Below are 20,812 nucleotides of genomic sequence, written 5' to 3'. Positions count from 1 at the left end.
CTCCAGCTGTGCCCGTCTCCCAGATGTGCCCGTGGGTCTGAGCGTGGGACTCCTGCCTTGCAGACTCATCCCGCCGGCAGACTCGTCTCACCAGATGAACCAGTTTCACTTTCAGAAATAGGAAGTTCGCCGGGAAGGGCCGGCGAGCGCCCAGACGCGTGCGAAGAACGCGGGGCGGCAGGATGAGCTGCCCGGCCGGCGGCATGAGCCCGGGATCACCCCTTCCTCCGGCCCCCCGAAGCGCGGTGGCATAGCCCACCGCACCCACCGCATCACCGGGGATGGAGCAGTTTGTCAGGAAGCGCTTGAGCTTCCTGACATCCTTCTGGAACAAGCTCCGTCCCCGTGCCGTGACGGAGAGCTGCTCCCTGGGGTATCTCGGTTCTGATTCCGTTTCGCTGCACTCGGAGCCGAACTCCATTTCCTTCATCCCCAAGTCCTCTCTCTGTATCGCTTTATACGCTTTCACAGCCCGGAGCTCCGAGGAACTGAGCGTAAGCGCAGGGGACAAACTGCGTGTCCTCAGAGAAGAGGGGGAGTATGTGTTAGCCCGGCGGCTGCTGGGGGAGCCGGCCATGGGCTACGTCCCCGCTGCCTACGTGGCCAACCTCAGCCAGGGCACCTCTGCTCACCGCCCGTAAGTATCCGATGCTCTGGATCCGTAGGGGGATGGGGCTGAACCAGGGTAGCACATCCCCGTGCAGGGAAAGGCAGCGCTCATTCTCCGCAGCGATGGGGACAACGAGCTCCTTGTCCCCTGCTTTTGCCATCAGTGGTGCTGGGACTGAGCGGGGATCTACCTTGCCCTGGGCATCCCGGCCCTGGAACTCCTGCAGCTCGTGGTAGTGTGGTGGAGAGGTATTCGGCACAGCAAGCGAGATTTGGGGGATGTGCCCAGGGGAAGAGGTGCCGGTGCCCCTTCCTGGACGCATCACCCTCGCACGGGATGGGGTGTTTCTGGGCTGGGATGCGGTGTGGTGGTGGGCACAGGTTGCAGCTATGCTGCCAAGTAAACAGGCTCCTGCTTGCTCTGGCTGCCTTCCCTCTTGTCCTGCATTAAAGAGGAGGCAGCAGGGAGGGAGAGAGTGAGCTGGGAAAACCTGTACCTGAGCCCTGCCAGCTCCAAAGGGCTCGGGAGCATGGGAGGAAGCAGTTTGGGTTGGTACAAGCCAGGAAGCTCAGAGATGTGCAGGGCCAAGATGTAGTGCTGCTGCTGCTGCCATCTGGCTCCTGCTTATCCGGAGCTGGGGGCTCCCTCCCTGTCGGTGCCTCTGCCAGCCGACACGGAGCTCGGGGTGATGTCTCAACCTTCTGTCAGCTGGGGAAAGCCCAGGCTCATCGTTGCATAAGGCAGCCTGGTCCCGACACGTCGGGCAAAGCGCCCCGAGACACCGCTGTTCCCTCTGCTCCTGGCCCTGAGTCACGCCGAGTGCCGGGGAGCTCAGGGCTGGGGCGGGTGTGTCCCTGGAGACCCCCCCGCGCTGGCCCTGTGCTGTGTGAGTGGGGGTGAAAGAGAGGAGCGGGAGAAGCCTGGGAAGGGTCCCCAGTGTGAAGAGGCAATGCTGGCAGCCGGTGGGGTGGGAGAGACCTTCCCCGTGTGAGCTTTGAGGGGACAGTTGGACAGGCTACAGCTGAGGCTACAGCAGTGTGTGTGTGTTTGTGTGCACATGTGTGTGTTTCTGTGCACATATATGTGTTTGTGTGCACGTGTGTGTGTGTTTGCGTGCATATGTATGTGTTTGTGTGCATGTGTGTGTGTGTTTGTGTGCACATGTATGTGTTTGTGTGCACGTTTGTGTGCACGTGTGTGTGTGTTTGTGTGCACGTGTGTGTGTGTTTGTGTGCACCTGTGTGTGCACCAGCCGTGCACAGCAGGTGCCCAGCCCCGTCCCGAGGACAGGGGTGAGGAGGATGCCGAGGCTGGGAGGGCGGATGGCAGTAACGAGCACACAGACTCCGCGGAGCCGCAGGTCGGAGCTGGGTGGTAATTTGTTCAGCTGCTGTAACCCCATCACATATAATTTCCTGCACGGCTTCTCAGACGCTGGCGATCCCAGCTAATGACGAAACCTTCAGCTTCTCACGTCTTGGTTGCCTTAGGCTGGATGGGGTTCCCCACACTCCAGTGCATCCCGCTGCATCGGGACGCAACCAGCCAACCTGCCTTTCCTTGATGGGGAGTCAGTGATGAATCTCAGTGCTGTGACACATCAGAGGGGTTTGGCTGGTCCTCCCATCCTCCCCCCGGCTTGGTGCTGTCCCCAACCAGCACTACGAGGTGTTTTTACTGATGTCATTTCCTCATAGGCTTAGAGCTATATCTGTCTATAAACTGCAGGTCAAGAAGTGCAAAGTGATCCTGTGCCTGCAGGTGTTGCTCTCGTGGCAGGACACAGGTACAATCCCACCAGAGCATCCTGCACACAGCACCAGGTGGTTGTTGCTTCATTCACCACAGGCTGTCGGCCGAGGTGCAGCACTGAGCCACAGGTGTAAACCTCCTGGGTTTGGGATGGGGCTGAGACCTGGACAACTCAATACACTGGTGTTCAGACACTGATGGAGGAAATGCCCAATCCCTGGCAGAGTTCAAAGCCAGGTGGGATGAGGCATTGAGCAACCTGGTCTAGTGGAAGGTGTCCCTGCCCATGGCAAGAGGGGTGGAGTGAGATGAGTTTTAGGGTCCCTTCCAACCCAAACTATTCTTGGATTCATATTCTATGAAATAGTTTGCAGTCAGTGAGCTGCAATAAACTGCAGCAAGTGCCTGCAGAACCCACTCAATGCAAACAGCCCTGATACAGGCAGCCACATTTACAGGTTCTGAGACATGGACTGGCTGCTGTGCCACTGGCTTGGTGGCTGCAAGGATGAGCAGAAAGTGGGATCCCAAGAGCTGCTCCCCCTCCCTGGCTCAGAAGGTGCAGGATGCCCCGATATGGATGCAGCTCCATCCATGCACCGTCCCCTTATGCTGCACTGACCCCTCTGCTCTGCTCCCCAGCTGGTATTTCAGCAAGATTAGCCGAAACGAAGCGGAACAGCTCCTCCTCTCGCCTCCCAACCAGCACGGCTCCTTCCTTGTCCGGGACAGTGAGAGCAGCAAGGGCGAATACTCTCTCTCAGGTGACTTTGTGGCAATTATCCAGAGAAAATTAGCACAGGGAAAGGAACTGGTTCCTTAAGGCAGCTCCTGGCTTGGTCAGCGTGGGGTGAAAAACAAGGGAATAAGTTTAAAGCACTTTTCAGCACCTTATTGAATTGAACCAGCTGCTTTCTGAGAGCGCAAAGCTAACAGAGAAGGGCTGGATTGCAGAATTACTGAGGTAAAGGAAAGTGCGTAGCTCCCGTCTGGGGTAGGAAAGCTGTAAACATTTCCCTGCAACTTAATGATGGTGTCATGTCACTAACTCCCGGGATTTCATTCCAACAGCTTTTGTCATCTGAGGTTGTTTAAAAGCATGCTGCCACTCCAGATTATCAGGCCTGGGCTGCACAGACCAAAATCTGAATTCAGAGGGGTTTGGACCAGGCAGTGCTGTTACAGTCTGGTCCTATTCACGTAAAAGCAATCCTGAGAAATTCATGGCAAACCCCCATCCCACCATCGGTCCTCGGGCTCTGGGAGTCCCAGCTGCCACTGGTTTATCCACCTTGAGCAGCTCTGCTGTTCTCTGAGCAGGCCATTTCCACAGGAAATAATCCTTGATAAAAAAGCATCACCTCTCTGGTCCAAAGGAGCCCAGCTCACCCACAGCCAGGAGTCCTCTGAGACAGGAGGTGGGAAGAGAAGGGATGTGGGGATTGGGGTATAACACTCCCGGGGTGAGTTGTGTTGCTTCAGGATAATTAAAAGACTGGGTGTCTGGAAAGGAGAGAGGGTGAAGTCAGCAGGAAGGTGGGAAGGAGCTGTTGATTGCATGAGTTGAGTTTTCCCCAACCTGGGCTTCCCCACAGTGCGGAACCACACCAAGGTCAGCCACTTCCGAATCTGCAAGAGCCCCAGGGGCAGCCTCTACATCCAGAAGGGACACCCCTTCCCCAACATGGAGGAGCTCCTCACCTTCTACATGGAGCACTGGAAGGTCATCCAGAGCCCTTTGCTGCAGCCCTGCAGCCCCGCGGTGCGTACACCAGTGGCCCAGAGCAGCCCGGCTCCCAGGGATGAGCAGGATGGGAAAAAGGAAAGAAAGACTAGGGAAAATAGAAATAATTACTCTATCCACTTGGGATTCAAGCTTTATTAAACTAAATTTAAAGCCCACCCACTTGCTGCCAGCATCACCTTTTATCAGCCACGCCAAGGCTGGGCATGGCATTTCTATGGATTTTTGACTGGGAAAAATTAACAGAATTTTCTGAAATGTCTTCTCCATCTCAAAGACTAGAAACCAAGTTGTTACAAATCCCTTCAATACTGCTTCTGGAAATACTTGTGCTTCCAATTTTTTCCCAAGAATATAAGACGTACACATTGCTTTTATATAGTTTTCATACCAATTAGTATGGCACTCATAAATCTAATTACAGTATTAATCCCAAATTGCCAACTTATTTCCTGATTAGAATTCCATCCACTGATTACGACTTAGAAATAGCAATTAAACATGTGAATAATCCAGGAGTTAAACTGAAAGGTGTAGTATAGAAGAAATGCCTAAGGAGCTGAAGTCTAAATCAGCCATATTACGCAATAATATTAATTTAATTATTTTTATTTATTTGTGGAAATGGAGAAAAGCCACTTTTGAAGGCTGATTAGGAGAGAGTTATGACTTGAACTCCTGATATTTCATGTAGTCTCCCAAATCTCCCCCCTTGCACACTTGGGCTTCCTGCAGGGGTCAGGCAGATGATGCCCCATGTGCTTTGTGAACTTCTAGCAGAGGGAAAAGCAATGCTCGGGCTGCAGCCCCTGTGCACACAGATGGGGCAGCATCATGTCCTGCTCTGTGGGCACCAAAAGCTGATGCAGGCTCCACAGCAGGTCCTGCCTGGCTGGCTGGCTGGTCCAAGAGTGTCATTCCATGTCCATTTGGCAGACCCCCCCTGAGAGGGATGGCTGGGAGCGCCCACGCTGGGAATTCACCCTGCGGAGGAAGCTGGGAGAGGGCTACTTCGGAGAGGTGTGGGAAGGGCTGTGGAGGAACACGGTGCCAGTGGCCATCAAGATCATAAAAGGTACGTGGAGAATCAGATGTTAACAGCGGCCAGCTGGGTCTCTCCTTCACTGCCACATCAGTCACACTCTTTTGTTTCCTCATCCCCTTGGTCACTGTGACTGTTTAATCAGGCAAATTATGGTAGGACCTGGCAAGGAGCCGCTGGACTATTTCTGTGGGCAGACCTAAGCTTGGGCTGCATTGCTATAAAATGGCTCCAGTCAGTGGGTTTGGGATCACGTCAAGTCAAATGGGTTTGTGACAATGGGATGCAATGCCCTGTGGAAAACACCTCTTGGCTGTTTGGGTCTGAGACACAGTTTGTGCAGACATCAGCTTTGAAGGCAGGGGTGGACTGCAGGGAGGACAAAGGTCCTTATCCAAGTTGGAGGTGCCAACAGCCACATGAGAAAGCAGCTCACAATGGCCGTGTTGGCTTTCTCACCCAGCTGACATGAAAGCAGAAGACTTCACCAAGGAGATTCAGAACCTGAAGCGCCTGAGGCATGAGAAGCTGATCCAGCTGCACGCTGTCTGCTCACTGGATGAGCCCGTGTACATCATCACTGAGCTCATGCGCAAAGGCAACCTCCACAGCTACCTCAACAGTGAGTACCGTGCCAGTGCCATGGGGAGAGGGCTCCTGAGGCACTGCTGGTCTGGGGGTGCTTTCTGTGCCCTGTGAATTTGAATGGGGACCCTAAGAGAGCACCAGTCTGGTTTTGGTCCTTTTTAGATCAGTGGTAACACAGATCTATCCATAGGCATTTGGTGGAGATTGTCTTGGGTGACCCCAAGACTCAAAAACATGGTCTGGTGTCTGTGTGGGCTGGGTCCATATCAGCCCCTGGGAGCCCAAGAATGCTGGTAGGGACCTTCATCTCTCCTTCTTTACCCACCCATGGTCTGCCTGCTCCCACCAGTGCACACAAATCCTACTGCTGTGTTTGGGCAACTCCACCTTCTTTGGGAATGAAATGGCCAAACCTCCCCATGGGTTTGTTCATGTGCAGAGCTCATAAGAGGCCATGATCCACTCATCATCCTACCATCAGGTTATTTTTCTTGGCCTTTCTTTTCCTGATGCAGTAATCAGCCTTGAAAGGAAACAACTGCTCCCACTGAGACCTGTTTTTCTACTGGGTACACATCCTCCTACCCACACTGACCTCATTTTTGGTTGGGGCTCCAGAAGCATTTGGTGCCGGAGGAGCTGGAGCTCACAGGCACAACAGGTTGAGAGGCCTGGTGGGAGATTTGCATGGCAGAAGGTCACCTTTAGCTTTGAACAAGCCATGAATATCTGCATCTTTGTTGCAGCACGTGGTGCCTTTCAGAGCTCCATTCCTGAGGAGCACATGGCTGTGCTGAACTTCCCACACAGTGCCACCAGGATATTTAGCCAGGACCTCCAATTCAAGGTTTTACAGGCTGCCCTAGTTCCACATTGCCAGCACAGGGTCTCCCTCCAAACCAGAACACCCAGAACAGATGTTGGTAGATTGCCCCCAACTCTTGGATCATGTGGATTAATAGGTCCCGAAGGGAAGTCCCTGGGCACCTCCCACCTGCTCAACATCGCCTGCCAGGTGGCGGATGGGATGAGGTACCTGGAGGAGAAGCACATTGTCCACCGGGATCTGGCAGCCCGAAACATCCTGGTGGGAGAGGAACTCACCTGCAAAATTGCTGATTTTGGACTCGCCCGGCTCCTCAAGGTCAGTCCCATTACCCTGGGCCACCAAGCTGCCCCGTGCTGTTCCCTGATGGCAGCTGTTCCCTGCCATCCTCTTTCCCAATCTGCAGCTCCAACAAAGCCCCAAAAGCAGTCTCTGTGTTGATCATCCCATCCCTCATGTCCCATCTCTCACTGCTTTTCAGGATGACATTTATTCCACCAGCAGCAGCACTAAAATCCCGGTGAAGTGGACAGCCCCAGAGGCAGCCAACTACCGCACCTACTCCCTCAAGTCCGATGTCTGGTCCTATGGCATTCTGCTCTATGAAGTCTTCACATATGGACAGATCCCATATGAAGGTAGGGCTGCCAGCACACTCCTATGCCCTCCATCCACATGCTGGGCAGCTTGCCCATGGTCCCCAAGAGACAATGTGTCATGAATTATTGTATTGTCCCTTCCACAAGGGATGTGGAAGCAGCTCCTGGAGCACGAGCAAGTTATTGTCCACTTTAGGGATGGTTTACAGGGATTTTTTGTGGTTGTAGAGTGAGTGCAGGAGCTGAGGGCAGGAAGGTGGTATGGGCTGAAGGATCTCCCACATCCTTCAGGGCAATCTTCTCCTTCTTTGCAGGGATGACAAACCAAGAAACTGTACGGCAAATCACCAGGGGCTACCGCCTTCCCCGGCCCAGCTCCTGCCCTCCTGAGATCTACAGCATCATGCTGGAATGCTGGAGTGGGAACACGGAGGAGCGTCCCACCTTCCTGGCGCTGCGGGAGAAGCTGGGCTTCATCTACAGAAGGCTGCTCAGCTCCCTCTCCTGAGGGACCCCTTCCCACTATCCTTCCTGCACAAGACCCTCCAGGCCAGCTCTTGCCAAGAAGTTCTTTTCTGCTAGTTTGCCCTTTGACAGGGCTACGAGGAAAGCACATCCCCCCAAAAAACAGTCCATGGTCCCTCGCAGTCAGGATGCAGGGAGGTGGCAAAGGGAAAAGGCAATGAGTTGTGGAGAACTCGTTGCCAGCACTTGGCTGTGTAGCAGTCTGGAGAAGCCCCGTGGTAGCAGAGGCATCACCCAGAGTTTACATCTTCATTCAGCCAGTAGGGTGGGAGGTCCCTGTCACTCCCCACACCAACGTGAAGGTTTGCAGTTCATGTTCAGCTGTGGCTCCCCTTGATTTTTCTTGTAGTGTGTGTCCGGTGTATTTATCAATAAATGTGTGTGCATCCATCCGTGGGAGTCCTCACAGGGCACTGCTGGATGCTCTGTCCATACCACACTGCTCTGCTCCCTCCCAGGAATCGTAGATTGATTTGGGATGGAAGGGATCTTCATGGTTCATCTTGTTCCAACCCCCCTGCTATGGGCAAAATGACACTTTCCACTAAACCAGGTTGCTCCAAGCCCTGTCCAAGCTGGATGTGAACACTTTCAGGGATGGGTTCAAGGAACCCATCAAGGATAGGTTCAAGGAAGCAATGGTTTGCAACCAGTCCCACTCTTGGAACCACAGATATAACCATTCTTTTGTCTCCTTGGATTCTGTTCATCCAGGTATACACTAAACCTCAGTGTGCCTCTGCCAGCCCTTTCCCAGCCAGCAGCCCTGCTTGCCCTGAGAACCCTGCACAGGCAGCTCCTCTCTGGGCTGCTCTGCTCTGGATCCTTGTCTCACTCACCACTGTGTGTTAATTCCAAGAAAAATATATGTTTGGGATAAATTATCTGATGTCTTCTTATCCCAGGTGCAGGCAGGGAAGGTAAAACTGCTTCACTCAAAAGAGAGTTTTGCTCTTTAGCCCACCCTTGGTGCAAAGCCAGGAGATGATCCCACCACCCCCAGCTCCTCACTGATCCCAGGGCACAGCATTACAGGACAACCTTGAGCTTCTGGTCCCTCCCAAGACGGGGGAGCATTTGCTCCAGGCAAGTCCCTGTTGCCCATCCTGCCCATGCACACTCCCAGAGGCCAGGCTGTCCTTGGCAGCAGTGGAAGGACTCATAGAAAAGCAGCACTGGGAGCAGTGCCAAGACTCCAGACTGGTGCAGGCAGCCTCTCCGTGGTGGCCTGAGTGAGGCTGCTCGAGCACTAACACACTCATGGCACTGGTGGCAGGAGCACAAAGTGCTGTGGGTGAAAGGCAGCTGGCACTGAATTCCTCCTGATGAGCCTATTTTGCCTGTTTGCAGGTGGCTGCTGGGATTGAGCCAACAGCTGTGTTGGAATTTATAAAGTTAATAAAGTTTATGCAACACTCCCCCCATGCCTGGGCAGTGTCCGTGCTGTGTGGAACTGCGGAAACAAGTCTGGCTGTTAATTGAGCAAGTCTCAGTGCACGAGGGGCCTGGAAAGGGGAAACAGGAATGTGGTTTAGGGGAGGGATGAATCCTGCTCTGTTCATGCTTCCGAGTGAGGGTGAGGTGGTTGCTGAGCCCACGGAACTGCAGCCGTGCCCTGGGAAGGCGGCAGCTCCCGGTTTGAGTGTTCCCAGATGGAAAAAGCAACAGGTTGGGTTTGGACACGGTTGCAAGAGGAAACCCTAATTTGTACAAGGATTTTTCAGCCTGATCAAACGCTTGAGCAGAGAGAACATCTATGCACAGTCAGGTCCTGCAAGAAAATAAAGACCAAAACTGTGTCTGACAGGTGAGGAGTTCATGACACACCGAGGAAGGGCAGGGACACCTGTGGCACAGGCACAGTGGGGCTGCTGCAGCATAGAATCATAGAAAGATTTGGGTTGGAAATGACCTTCAAGACCACCTTATTCCAACCTTGTTGCCGTGGGCAGGAACACCTTCTACTAGACCAGGTTGCAGAAATAGGAAGACATTCGATTTGCAGGTCTGGTTGCCACCAGATGGAGCTCAAAAATAAGCAGGAGGAGAAGGGTGTGCGTGGGGTGACGGGGTGCTGGGGCTGGCACAGCGTGATGGGGCTGGTGTGGGACACTGTGGTCCATGGTGAGGCCAGTGGGGCTGGCAGGGCTGCAGGCAGCCTCCTGCCTGCACTGGCCCATCAGACACATGGCTCCAAAACAGCTCACTCAGCTGCTGCAGTGACCTGATGGGGATGTGGAGCAGGGAAATGGGGGCATGATGACACGGTGCTGCCCACAGCAGCTTTTCTTTCCTCCTCCTCCTCCTCCTCCTCTGCTGCATGAAAAGCTGATCCATTGCCTGGGTTTGCCCTCCAGCACGGTCTGCTGGGTTTTGGCATTTCTCCGAGTCATTATTTGCTTTCTAAAAGTAGACAGAGTTGGTGGGGGTGGGGGGGAGCCCAAATTTTCCCAATCCGCTCCCAGGATCTCAGCCTGGACTGGGCACTGCAGCTCCCCCCAAAACTGGACCAGGCTTTTCCTTAAATCCATTGTACAAAGGCAGGGATGGTGTGGCCCCAGTCCTTCATGGACCCCTCCGGAGTGGGCACTGCAAATCCTGCTGTTACAGGCATTCTGCTGCTCTGTTTGCAGCCTGGCATGTGCCCTGTTTGTGCATTCAAGGATTGGAGCCTTGACCCAATGGCATTTGGAAACAGTGTCAAGCTAAAGCTAATGCAAGGTCTTTGAACTGCACAGTTCATTTCTATTTTTAAGATCCCACATCAGCCTTTGAAGGGTGAGGGGGAAGCAAAACTGTTGCAGTAAAAAATAAAACAACAAAACAACCTCAAGCAGCAAGAGGCAGGGAATGAAAGGAAATATTTCTCACCAGAGGCAGCAGGGTGGTACAAGGGGCATTGCAAGGGACAAGAGTGAGCAGAAACCTGGGAGTTTTTGACCAAGTATGTGAATTAATCAAAAGTCAAAACACCTCTGGGGGAGCAGAGGAGGGATGACAATCTCAGTGGAGTTGGTGCCATGGGAGGTGGGATTGCCCCTCTGATAGCAAGCCCTGTGGAAAGGGGGAGGATGATTAGGGAGGGGTATAGTGTATGGGAAACCCATTTGCTTGTCTTGTTTCTACTGCTGTGTCTCTCTTGCTGTCCCACCACAGCAGGCAGCACAATGACACAAGACAAATAAAGTCAGCTGGAATCACAGAATTGCTGGGATTGGAAAAACCTGCTGAGATCATTGAGTCCAACCATTCCCCAGCACTGCCAATCCCACCTCTAACCCACATCCCCAAGTGCCACATCTACAGATCTTTTAAATCCCTCCAGGGATGGTGGCTCCACTACCCTAGGCCGCCTGTTCCCATGCTTGATAATTCTTTCAGTGAGGAAATTTGTCCTGATATCCAATCCAAATCTCCCTAGCACAATTTGAGATCATTTCATAGAATTGTGGAATGAGAGTTTTCTCTCATCACTTGTTATTTGGGAAAAGAGACCGACACCCACAGCAGTGGAGATGGAAAGAGAACAAAAATAAACTTGCCTGGCTGTCAGATGCTTTTCCTAAATATGTCTGAATGCTGTGGAGGTGCAAGAAAGGCACTAAAAGCCTTTCAAGCCCAAGCAAACAAGGCAATGCCAAATGCTTTGCTCTCAGCAGTACCATGAAGCTGCCTGGGAGAACATCTGGGGAGCTGTTCCTGTTTCTTCAGTCCCACCAGAGAAGGAGCCTGAGTCTGTGACACTTTACAGACATTCAGAAAAACAGCAGAGTTTTTCCAGGCAGTTTTGCTCCACTGGACAGGGAGCTCCATGGGCATAAGGGCAGCCACAGACAGGTTCTGCAGTCACTGCTGTAAATCCAACCCACCTTGCAGCAATGTGGGAATGAATTTAACCTTCATCCAGGTTGGAGGGGCATCATCAGTGTGCCCAGCTGAAAAGTAGGGGCACAGGATTGGTGCCTTTGCTCTGCCACTTCCTCCCCTGGGTGCCTGGGGATAGTTGTTGGGCTTGACCCTCACTGATCACAAGACCAAAAAGCAAATACAGCAATATTGACTTTACCTTTGTGTGCCCACACTGTATCCTGCAGGCTTGGAAAAAAAAAAGTGATGCTTCTGCTGGGAACCAGCAGTTGAGGAGACTCTGCTGCTGCCTTAAGGCATCTCAGGGGTGAGCAGAACCCAAAGGGTTTGCTGAGGCAAGGAAGGCCCTGGAGCAGTGCCACAGCCATGCTTTCCAGCTTGCCAGCCAGACAAAAAGCCTTGTCTTGTCTTATTCAGAAAGGATTTATTTTTGCTTGATTTTCCTGTGTTCTGGGAAGTTTAAAGGCTTCCATGTGCCTCCTGTGATACACAGCCCCCTGCACACAGGTGGAGCCATCCCACAAACAGCAGTTTGCCTCCTGGCTGGAAGTTGCATCAGATCAGTTGTGGGGTGATGTGCTGCTGTGGACATGGGGGTCACCCACAGGGTGCTGGCAGCCTCCAGGGTCCAAACTGTGTGTCCAAGGCTGTTGGGACACAGCCCCCCCAGCCATTCCCTTTGGATGCACATACTTATACAGGGAGAACAGAGGTCCCACTGCTGTCCTGGCCCCTTACAGGGACAAGGGACAGACTCTCTACCCTGAGGACAAGGAGAAGCAAAGCTCAAGGAAAAGCTTACTCAACCCAACCAGAAACAAGGAACAAAGCGAGAAGTGACCTCAGATGCCCCTGCAGTACAGATAGAAAGCACAGCAGCCCTGCCCCCCTTAATCCCCCCTCCCCAGCTGCTCCCTGCCCTCCTCCCTGTCTGCCTTGGGGCACTGGATGGGGAAAAGTCATGACTCAGGGGTCCCATGACCTCAGCTGCCATCAGGGCTGCAGCACCTGGTGCACACAGGGACAGCCCCACACCTCATGCTGTGGCTGGAAGCAGAGCAAGAAGATTTGGCACCTTTAAATCAAGCTCTGCCAGGGTTTTTCTGCCTCCAGCAGGAACAAAGGTGCTCCCTTCACCCTGGCACCAGCAGGCTCTTGTATTCCCAACTACCAGGCTGATCACAGAAGGACCAAGCAGCCAAGCTGACTAATTCAAGGCAAAAATCAGCCAAAACAGCCTTTAAACAGTACAGCACATGGGCCAGCTGGGATCCAGGGCTGCCAAATCCAGTGCACCCCGAGCTGCCACCCACACCACGAGCTCCAGCCTGACATCAAGACCCACAAAATGCACACCATGAGCAAGCCTCATCTCTCCCCTCACTATGGAGGGCTCACTTTTTACTCAGTTCCTGTCCCCAGCCCCAACCAGACTGGCTCAGGCCCTGGCACTCACTCCTACCCCTCGAGGCACGAGGGCATGGCAGCAACGTGCTGAGGGAGCAAAACAAGTTCAAGTGCCAGCAGCGACAGGCTGTGCAGCCAAGTAAGGAGAAAAGGGTGGGGGGAGGCATTTGCAGCATCACCACAGCCCAGCCAGATCCTGCTCATGTACAAAACACACACGGACCGGTGAGTCACACTGGCACGTGATATCCAGCATCACCAGCTCCTGCCATTGGAAGCTGTGCTGTGCCCTGGTCCAGCCCCACCAACACCTCCAGCACCCCTCTGCCCTCTCCCCTCCACACATGAAGAACAACCCAAGGAAAAGAACCCACAGAGTTTTAAAAGGCTGCTCAAGTTTATTAGTTGCCATTGTATGGAGTTCAAGGTAATAAAACGTGTTACCAAGTCTGCTTAGTTACGCTGGGAAAAGAGTAAAAAGGCTGGTGTGGAATCGTTGGGGTTTGCTGCACTTTTCCATCAGGAGGCAGCAGCTTTGCCCTGGAGCAGCCAGCTACTCTACGGGGAGGGGGTTGTGCCCGCCGGACGCGGAGCAGCCGCCGACCCGCTCACGGCTCACGCCGAGGGCTCAGAGCTCGGCTCACTGATGTGGTGCCTCCGTCCCACTCCTGGGGCTGGCACCAGGCCACAAGTCATCGGTCCTGTTGTCACCCGCAGAGCTCCCGAGCTGCAGGGCAGAGCAGAGAGAGGGTCAGGCCCGTGTTGACATGTGGCGTTATGGCTCTGCGCTGACTCCTGCAGCAAAGGGATGGGTGCTCTGGGCACAGACACGGCCCATGGGGTCAGGATGCACTGAGGGGGATGCAGCAGGGATGTCCCCAACTGCCCTGGGTGCTCCACTGGTGCTCCCCCTGTGTCATCTCAAAACACTCACCTCTGCGGGGACTCCGACACAGTTGTCATGGTCGGGTGAGTCGTCTTCCCAAAGAAGAAGCTGGCCCACCACTGGCCAGGGTCAGACTTGGGCAGGTCTGGGGGACAGTGCATGCCAGGGAAAGTCCAGGTCAGTGCCACCCATGGCCACCCAACTCTCATCCCATGGGAGAGGCTGGGTCACCTCCAGTCAGATTTGCAGAGGAGGGGCTGGGAGCAGAGTCCCCCCCTGAGCCAGGACAGGTGGCACTTACCCAGGGAGTGGGGGGTGACTTCCCCTGAGTACTCTGAGCTGCAGGAGCTGCTGCTGGATGTGGAGCTCAGGCGCCCTATGGAGAAATCATGGCCATCAGAATCACTGCTGCTCCTTGGTCTTGCCATCAGGAGCAAAGCACGGCCTTGGTGTGACTGTCCCTAGGTGACATGGCTCAGTCTCATCACTAGCTCACTCCAGTACTTGCCCAGGTTTAGTGCCAGGTCAATAAAAAACACTAGGAAGGGAATACTGGTGAGATTCCAAGAGCAGGGAGTGGAAAAACACCTGAACACCTCTGCAGGAGAACACCTACAACCCCAAGGACATCATTTAGTGGCTTTGGGAGGCCTATGCAAAAGACTTGAGGCCAAGAGGATGCAGATTCCTGTGTTCTAGTCCAACTGCTACAAGCCTGTTGCTTGTTTCAGCTCAAGGGGAATCCTTTAACTCTCTCTGATTTAAGCAATCCATTGAACCAGAAAGTCTCTGCCAGGAGAGGTACTGGTAGCAACCATTGCCCAGACTGGTTTTGCAGCTCATTTCTATAGCAACAGTGCAAGGTGAAGCCATCACCTCCCCTTCCCTACAACCTTAGTAACAAGTGAAGGTTTGAGATCCCTCACCAGCTTGTACAGCTGGGCAGGGGCTGCAGGGCCCAAAGGAGGCTCTGGGCAGCAGGAGGGACACTGCTGGTTGTTCCCTTTTTTCAGCAAAGGCTCAGGCGGGGCTCCAGCTGAAAGCACAGACCTGAGCTCAGCTCCATCTCTGCTGGAGCCACATTCCCCCAACCCCTTGCAGAGCTCCCAGCCTGCTCCTCCGGCATCCTGAGACCACCCCAGCCCCCAGCCCACCCTTACTTCTGCGGTAGTTGTGTGTGGCCATGAGCGAGCCGCTGGATGGGATGGATGCCATGGCTCTTGATCCTGGTTGTCGTGCAGATCTAAACCTGTGAGCACAGAGGCAGCTGTCAGCACCCCCCTGGCCCACACCTGCACCCCAGAAACCTGCAAGGAAACGATGGAAACATCGTGGCTTCTGGAGAGATGGGACGTGCAGCCCCGTGCTGGGAACGGTGGTTGGTGCTCGCAGAGCTGCACAAGGATTAAATCCACAGAGCTCTAAGAGCTACGTGCAGCATAATTCCCTCGTACACAAGTGCCTTCCCAGAGCACAGCCCGGCACAGCCGCACAGCCCGGCACAGCCGCACAGCCCCTTCCCGACCCCCCGCGGGTGTTTTTCTTGCAGGAATCCAACTCCCCTCCTTGTATCAACAGCTGGAATTATGAAATCCCTGACGGATGTTGCATAAGGAGCAAAGAAATGTTCAGCTGGGGCACATAGCAAGGGTGTTCCAGCACGAGTTTCCAGCCCCAGCCTGCCCTCAGCAGCCTCCCCATCACTCACAGCCGGGACAAGCCTGCCCGCCCTTCACCTTTGTTGTGGTTCATTCCAGTTCTGAACTAGAGAGAACTGAACTTTATCCTCCTTGCACAAAGCACCTTCCTGCCCGGAGCTGACTCTTCCCACAGTTTGACCCCCGCTTTTTCTTCAAGGAAGCTCAAAAAAAAAACCCAAAAAAAGGCTCGGGGAGGCCAAGGGTGCCAGATCCCAACAGCTGGAACTGCGTGGGAGACAACGATCCCCCCCACCACCCGCGAGAAGCAACCTGGCCATCCTTAGCGGGAGACACTGAGGCACGGAGAAGTTTCACCCCAAAGCCTCTGAGCGCCGACCCCTCTCGAAGAAAAACCCTCAGATCGCCACGGGCCGCCCCGTTTCCCCCCGCACCTGGGCTGGGCTGTGGGCGGCGGGGTCCGCTGGGGTCCGGCGGGGAGGGCGCTGGGGCCGCGGGGCCCGCGGTGCGGGGTCTGCGCTCCGCTCGGTGCGCCCGCACGGCCTGAGCCGCGGCGCTGCCGCTCCGCCCTTGAGCCGAGCTTAAATCCCCTCCGGCCGCGCCCTCCCGCGGGATCCGCCAATCGCCGTGGGGGCGTGGCCGGCCACACCCCTTCCCCGCGGGGGGGGGAGTGTCGCGATTGTCCACAGAGCGGCGGGTGGAATCTGGTGTGGCATTAAAAAGCTTTCAAAACTGGAGTAAAAGTGAATAAATAAATACGGGTTTGAGGGGTTCTGAGCAGGCTGGGCTGTGTCAGTTTTGGGGGAGAATGTTTTATTTCAGAGGAAAGAGCTTGAAGCAAGGCCAAAGTACAGCCCACGCCACAATCCAGCTCCTCCGTATTTGGGTACCAGTGCAGCATCACGCGCAGATGCTGTTCCATAAATCACTGGTGGTGCAGGGTGAGAGTCCAAGAGAGCCAAGCCAATGGATTTGTGTATGAGGAAACGTGTCCATGTAAGAGGAACACAGAAACTTCACAGAAGATTGCTTTCTGTATGGAATGGAACTGGGGCTGAGAACAAAACACTCAGAGAGATGCCAGAGCCTTGCAGTATCTCCAAAAAGGCAGTTTAGTACTTGCTGTGTATGAAGGGTTACTCATTTATTTTCTCCCAAAAAGCCACTCCAGAGCAGAGTGCTGCAGCCCAGCACACTGGGGGTTTGCAATAAAATCTTGCACTTTCAGGTGCAGCCATGGGAAAAACATTTTTGGAGGGGGATGTTTTAGCTATTTTAAGGATTGGGGACAGGAGAGAGCCCATATCCCAGCCTGGAGTTGTTCTGGCACAAACTCTCCATAAAACAAGGTTCATTCCTCTCCCAGCCCTCAATTTTTCCTATTAATCCCGAGTTATTCATTAAGCACTGGGGCAAGGAGCCAAAACCAGGGGAGGCAGTGCTGGGTTGCTCCAGGACATCGATCTCTCTGCCCAGCTCACGGGGCAGCAAAAGGTCCGAGCTGTCCTTGGGACTGTGTTTCTCTGCGGGGTAGGAGCACCCTGGCATGGGGACATTCCAGTTGATTCATGTCCCCAGATGTCCCCGCCTTGCCCAAGAAGAAGGCACCACTGCTGCCACAGCCACTGGGGTGGATGCCATCCCTGTGCACAGCCCATGTGCACAGTCCCAGGAAATCAGCTGGGATGGCTTCAGAGAAAGCCTTGGCACCACAAGTCTGTAAACAAATTGTTTCATTTTCAAATTCTACCTCAGAGGTTTAAGAGCCAACACAAGGGCACACATGGTCCAACTCGGGACCAAGTTCCTCCAGCCGTGCCTCAGTTTCCCCTTTGAGGATACTGACTCAGCGCTTTCTAGGGAAGGATTTGGCTGAAAGTTGTGGTGGACTTTGAATATACAAACACCAACAGGCACGTGGCTGTTTTCATTCCCAGCGTTAGGATTTGCTTTTGTGCCGCATGACTGGGTTTGATTGGTGGGGTTTTTTTGAGGTCCTGGCACTCCCAGGCCATTCACTCCCAGCCCTGCTGGCTGCACACCATGGAAAGCTCTAGGGCACAGGCTTGGGAGATTTTTCTGGCCCAGAAGGGAAACATAGGAAGGCAAAAATTTGATGCTTCAAACCTGAAAAGTCACTTTTTTTTTTTTTTTAGTGAAGCCAGTGTCATTTCCCGGGTTCCTCCTCAATTCCCAAGAGATGTATTCCTGCCATCCTCAGTTCCTTGAAGAATGTACAGAGCAATAAGTGTGTATTGACATAAAGATCATATTGTCTAATGGAGTATATTCTCCCCAGTGGGTACAGGATGGCTGTGTACCCCACTGAGCCTAACCAGGCTAATTGCTTAAATTAATGATAGAGCAGAGATGAGCAACCCTGTCCCAGTCTCTCTGTGCAATGACACCACCTAAACCCATGTCTGGGGCTGCTTTTAAAGGATCAGTTCATTAAGCAGGTAGCACTGGGGGTGTGATGTTGCACCCATAGCCACGGGAGGTGATTCAGGGCTTTGCTGGTTCAGGGGGATCAGTCTCCAGGAAAACATGCCTTGCTCTGCTTTTTATCCCAAAATCAATTCCATTTTGCCTTAATGAAGCAGTGGGAGAAGCATGATTGGGACAAAGCAGCCAGGGGGATTGATGGACCAGCCAGCCTGGTTTCCCAGCACAAAGCCTATTCTGGGTGTGTTGAGAAGACAAAGATATATTTTATTTGTATTGATCAGGAATCAGTGGTTTTAAAGCAAGCAGATGACAAGATTTGGATAGATTTTCCCTTTGTTTTTCCTCTAATTAGAGCCTCTGAGTGGACTGCAACTCTCCCCTCAGTTCTCTTTTCAGCAAGGTTTCAGTGCTTTCTTTTTTTTTTTTTTTTTAAATCTCGCTTTTGGCTTCTGGCAATTGGCTTTTGTTATCTGCCATTTGTGTGAGCTGTTGGGAAACAACCTTTTGTGTCATTTTGTACTTGGCAGAAATTTCTGGAAGCCAGCAAAGGCTGCGGAACTGAAGGAGCTGCTGCTTCTGGACTCAGCACTCCTGGGCCATCACCAATGGATGTTTGCTAACGCTGGGGACGATGGGGCACCCCAGTCCCCAGCCAAAGAGGCTTCATGCTGCTACCAGATTCCCTCTAGGGATGTGACATCTCAATGGCTTCAGGAATTTGTTCCATAGTGAGAAAGTTGCTCAGCAGCCCCTTCCCCACCGTCCTGCACCGGATTGTGCAGGATTTCCTTCCTGGGTAAGAAGGCAGCACTTGCTCCCAGCACAGCAGTACAATCACAGAATGGTTTGGGTTGGAAATAACATTAAATCTCATCTCATTCCAGTCCCCCTGCCACGGGCAGGGACATCTTCCAGTAGTCCAGGTTGCTCCAAGTCCCATCAAACCTGGCCTTGAACACTTCCAGGGATGGGGCACTCACAGCTCCTCTGGGCAGCCTCTTCAGTAACACAGACTTGAGCTCTCTACAGTGCTACGGAGCCTGATCCTGCACCACCGAGGCTTTTCCTGGTTCTCCCTCTGTTGTGGACCCCTTGCTGCAGAGGAGGGAGCAGGCAGGAGCCGCGCTCAGACTTTGCCCTCCTTTTCTCCCTCCTCCCCTCTTTCTCCGCCTCCTCCTTCTCCTCATCCTCCTTCTCCGCTGCATTTTCCCGGCTGAGTTACTCAGTGCCAGGTTTGGGATTAGGGCAGCATCCGCCCAGAGCAGGCAGCTGCTGCCACCTATGGATAATAAATACCCAAATTGTTCACCCCAGATGCCACATTAGAGCCACCTCCTCTCACCTCCTCTGACAAGATTGGAGCCAGAGCATCTGTGAAACCAAGCCCGTGGTCATGTTTTGACCTGACACAAATGCCTGGGCACCTTTCCCTGCCTGTACGGGTTTAAATCAGAAAAGGGAATGTCCTGGAAATGCTTTCCTTAGGCACAATGCTTGAGAAGCATATTTTACCTGTCACTTGAAAATCATGCTCTGCCTTTCTGGGATATGTGCAGCAGTGACCCAAGTGCCACCTTGGCAGGAGAATAAACCAAAACCAGATCTGGGGATGGCACATCCTGTGCCCGCAGTGATGGGAGCAGCTCTGCTGTCTTCACCTGCAGTTTGTGCCAAGGGCTCATTTCCCAGAAGGCACAGGGAATTGGCATCAGGACCCCTCAAAATTCTCACTCTGATTTGAAAATGCATACATTGGGGAAAGAATTAGGTAGAGAGTCACAAACTGTCTGATTTGCCTATGCAAAAGGGATGTCTCCAATTTGGGAATGCCAGTGAAGAGAGACGACAGCTGTTCACTGTAATCCAGAGGCTTTTGGTGACCTTGGTCCCTCAAGTTCCTGACTTTTAGTCCCTCTGTTCCTCTGCAAAATTTGGAAAACCATTTTCAGAAACCAGCAGCAACACTGAGCAGGATCCATCTCTGCAGAAAACTCTTAGACCAGCATCTCCTTTGTGGGATTGGGGGAGATGTCAACTACCAGTCACTACCATCATATGAAAACAAATTATCCTCTAAAATAAATCCTTGGGCTTTGATGGGAGTTGACTCAGCAACAAGTTTTCTCATTAGGTTCCCTGATCCTCATTTCACCCTCTGGATGCATCCAGAGCTTATGCTGCTATCCAGGTATTTCCTTTAACACCTCTACTAAAACCATCCAAAGATATGGGCAGCCAGGGCTCTTTTCACTCAGTGGCTGTGGCTTTACAGGAAAAGCCATCCCCAGGATTAATCAGGCTTTTCCTAAATGGGAGATGTGCAGAGCTGCCAAAACAAACACATCAATCTGTTGTAGCTTGATACAGCACCAGACAAGCTTTTTATAAACCCAGAGTGGTCCAGGAGCAGCCAGGCATCCTGCAAACAGCCCTAAACCACAGGGCAGAGGTGTCTTATCTCACTTGGGATTGACCTAGATTGGGGTCTGCCCCCTCCTCGGCACACAGGGAGATTTAAGGGATCAGCTTCTCACAGCCCCCACAGATGCTGCATTCAGGCACCAGAAATGTCAGTGTCCATGATGAGATTCATCAAAGTGGTGTTTTTCTCCTTCTCCGGTGGTAAAAGATATTTCAGAGCACTGAAATGTTCATCCTGGCTGCTTCCCTGAAGGACAGCAGCTCAGGCTGAGCAGTTTTATCCTCCACAGCCTTGACCCCGTAACTCAGCCATTTGGAGGAAAAGGGGTTCCTGGAGGAGCATTCCCATGGCACACCTGGAGCCACATGCTATCACCCACCCTCAGGATGAATGGGGGCAGTTTTCAAGGCCTTTAGGCACTGTCCCTTCAGCATTGCT

At 53.2% G+C, this 20,812-nt stretch overlaps 2 protein-coding genes across 2 annotated transcripts; one reads left to right on the top strand and one right to left on the bottom strand.

Moving 5' to 3' along the window:
- The first annotated feature begins 165 nt into the window (after positions 1-165).
- On the top strand, positions 166-9,011 carry LOC113948571 (tyrosine-protein kinase Srms-like). The gene is made up of 8 exons (XM_027646267.1): positions 166-637; positions 3,005-3,126; positions 3,958-4,124; positions 5,043-5,181; positions 5,612-5,770; positions 6,699-6,880; positions 7,044-7,200; positions 7,476-9,011. The coding sequence occupies exons 1-8, from the start codon at positions 282-284 to the stop codon at positions 7,667-7,669; spliced, it is 1,476 nt and encodes a 491-aa protein (XP_027502068.1). The 5' UTR covers positions 166-281; the 3' UTR covers positions 7,670-9,011.
- A 4,327-nt stretch (positions 9,012-13,338) lies between these two features.
- PPDPF (pancreatic progenitor cell differentiation and proliferation factor) lies at positions 13,339-16,058 on the bottom strand. Its single transcript, XM_027646335.1, has 5 exons — positions 15,939-16,058; positions 15,007-15,095; positions 14,148-14,222; positions 13,895-13,991; positions 13,339-13,687 (listed from the first exon to the last, which is right to left on the bottom strand). The coding sequence occupies exons 2-5, from the start codon at positions 15,059-15,061 to the stop codon at positions 13,576-13,578; spliced, it is 339 nt and encodes a 112-aa protein (XP_027502136.1). The 5' UTR covers positions 15,062-15,095; positions 15,939-16,058; the 3' UTR covers positions 13,339-13,575.
- Positions 16,059-20,812: the final 4,754 nt, after the last annotated feature.

Source organism: Corapipo altera, unplaced genomic scaffold (assembly GCF_003945725.1).
Source record: "Corapipo altera isolate COAL_440 unplaced genomic scaffold, ASM394572v1 64, whole genome shotgun sequence".
NCBI classification, from domain to species: Eukaryota; Metazoa; Chordata; class Aves; order Passeriformes; family Pipridae; genus Corapipo; species Corapipo altera.
The sequence above is the reverse complement of the archived record's forward strand: the minus strand, read 5'-3'. Positions and strand labels throughout refer to the sequence as shown.

Coding starts and splice junctions, on each gene's coding strand:
- LOC113948571 (XM_027646267.1), top strand. CDS start 282: ATGGAGCAGTTTGTCAGGAAGCGCTTGAGCTTCCTGACATCCTTCTGG. Junction 4,125..5,042: donor TGCAGCCCTGCAGCCCCGCG/GTGCGTACACCA, acceptor TCCATTTGGCAG/ACCCCCCCTGAGAGGGATGG. Junction 6,881..7,043: donor GACTCGCCCGGCTCCTCAAG/GTCAGTCCCATT, acceptor ACTGCTTTTCAG/GATGACATTTATTCCACCAG.
- PPDPF (XM_027646335.1), bottom strand. CDS start 15,061: ATGGCATCCATCCCATCCAGCGGCTCGCTCATGGCCACACACAACTAC. Junction 13,992..14,147: donor AGTCACCCCCCACTCCCTGG/GTAAGTGCCACC, acceptor ACTGTCCCCCAG/ACCTGCCCAAGTCTGACCCT. Junction 13,688..13,894: donor GTGTCGGAGTCCCCGCAGAG/GTGAGTGTTTTG, acceptor TCTGCCCTGCAG/CTCGGGAGCTCTGCGGGTGA.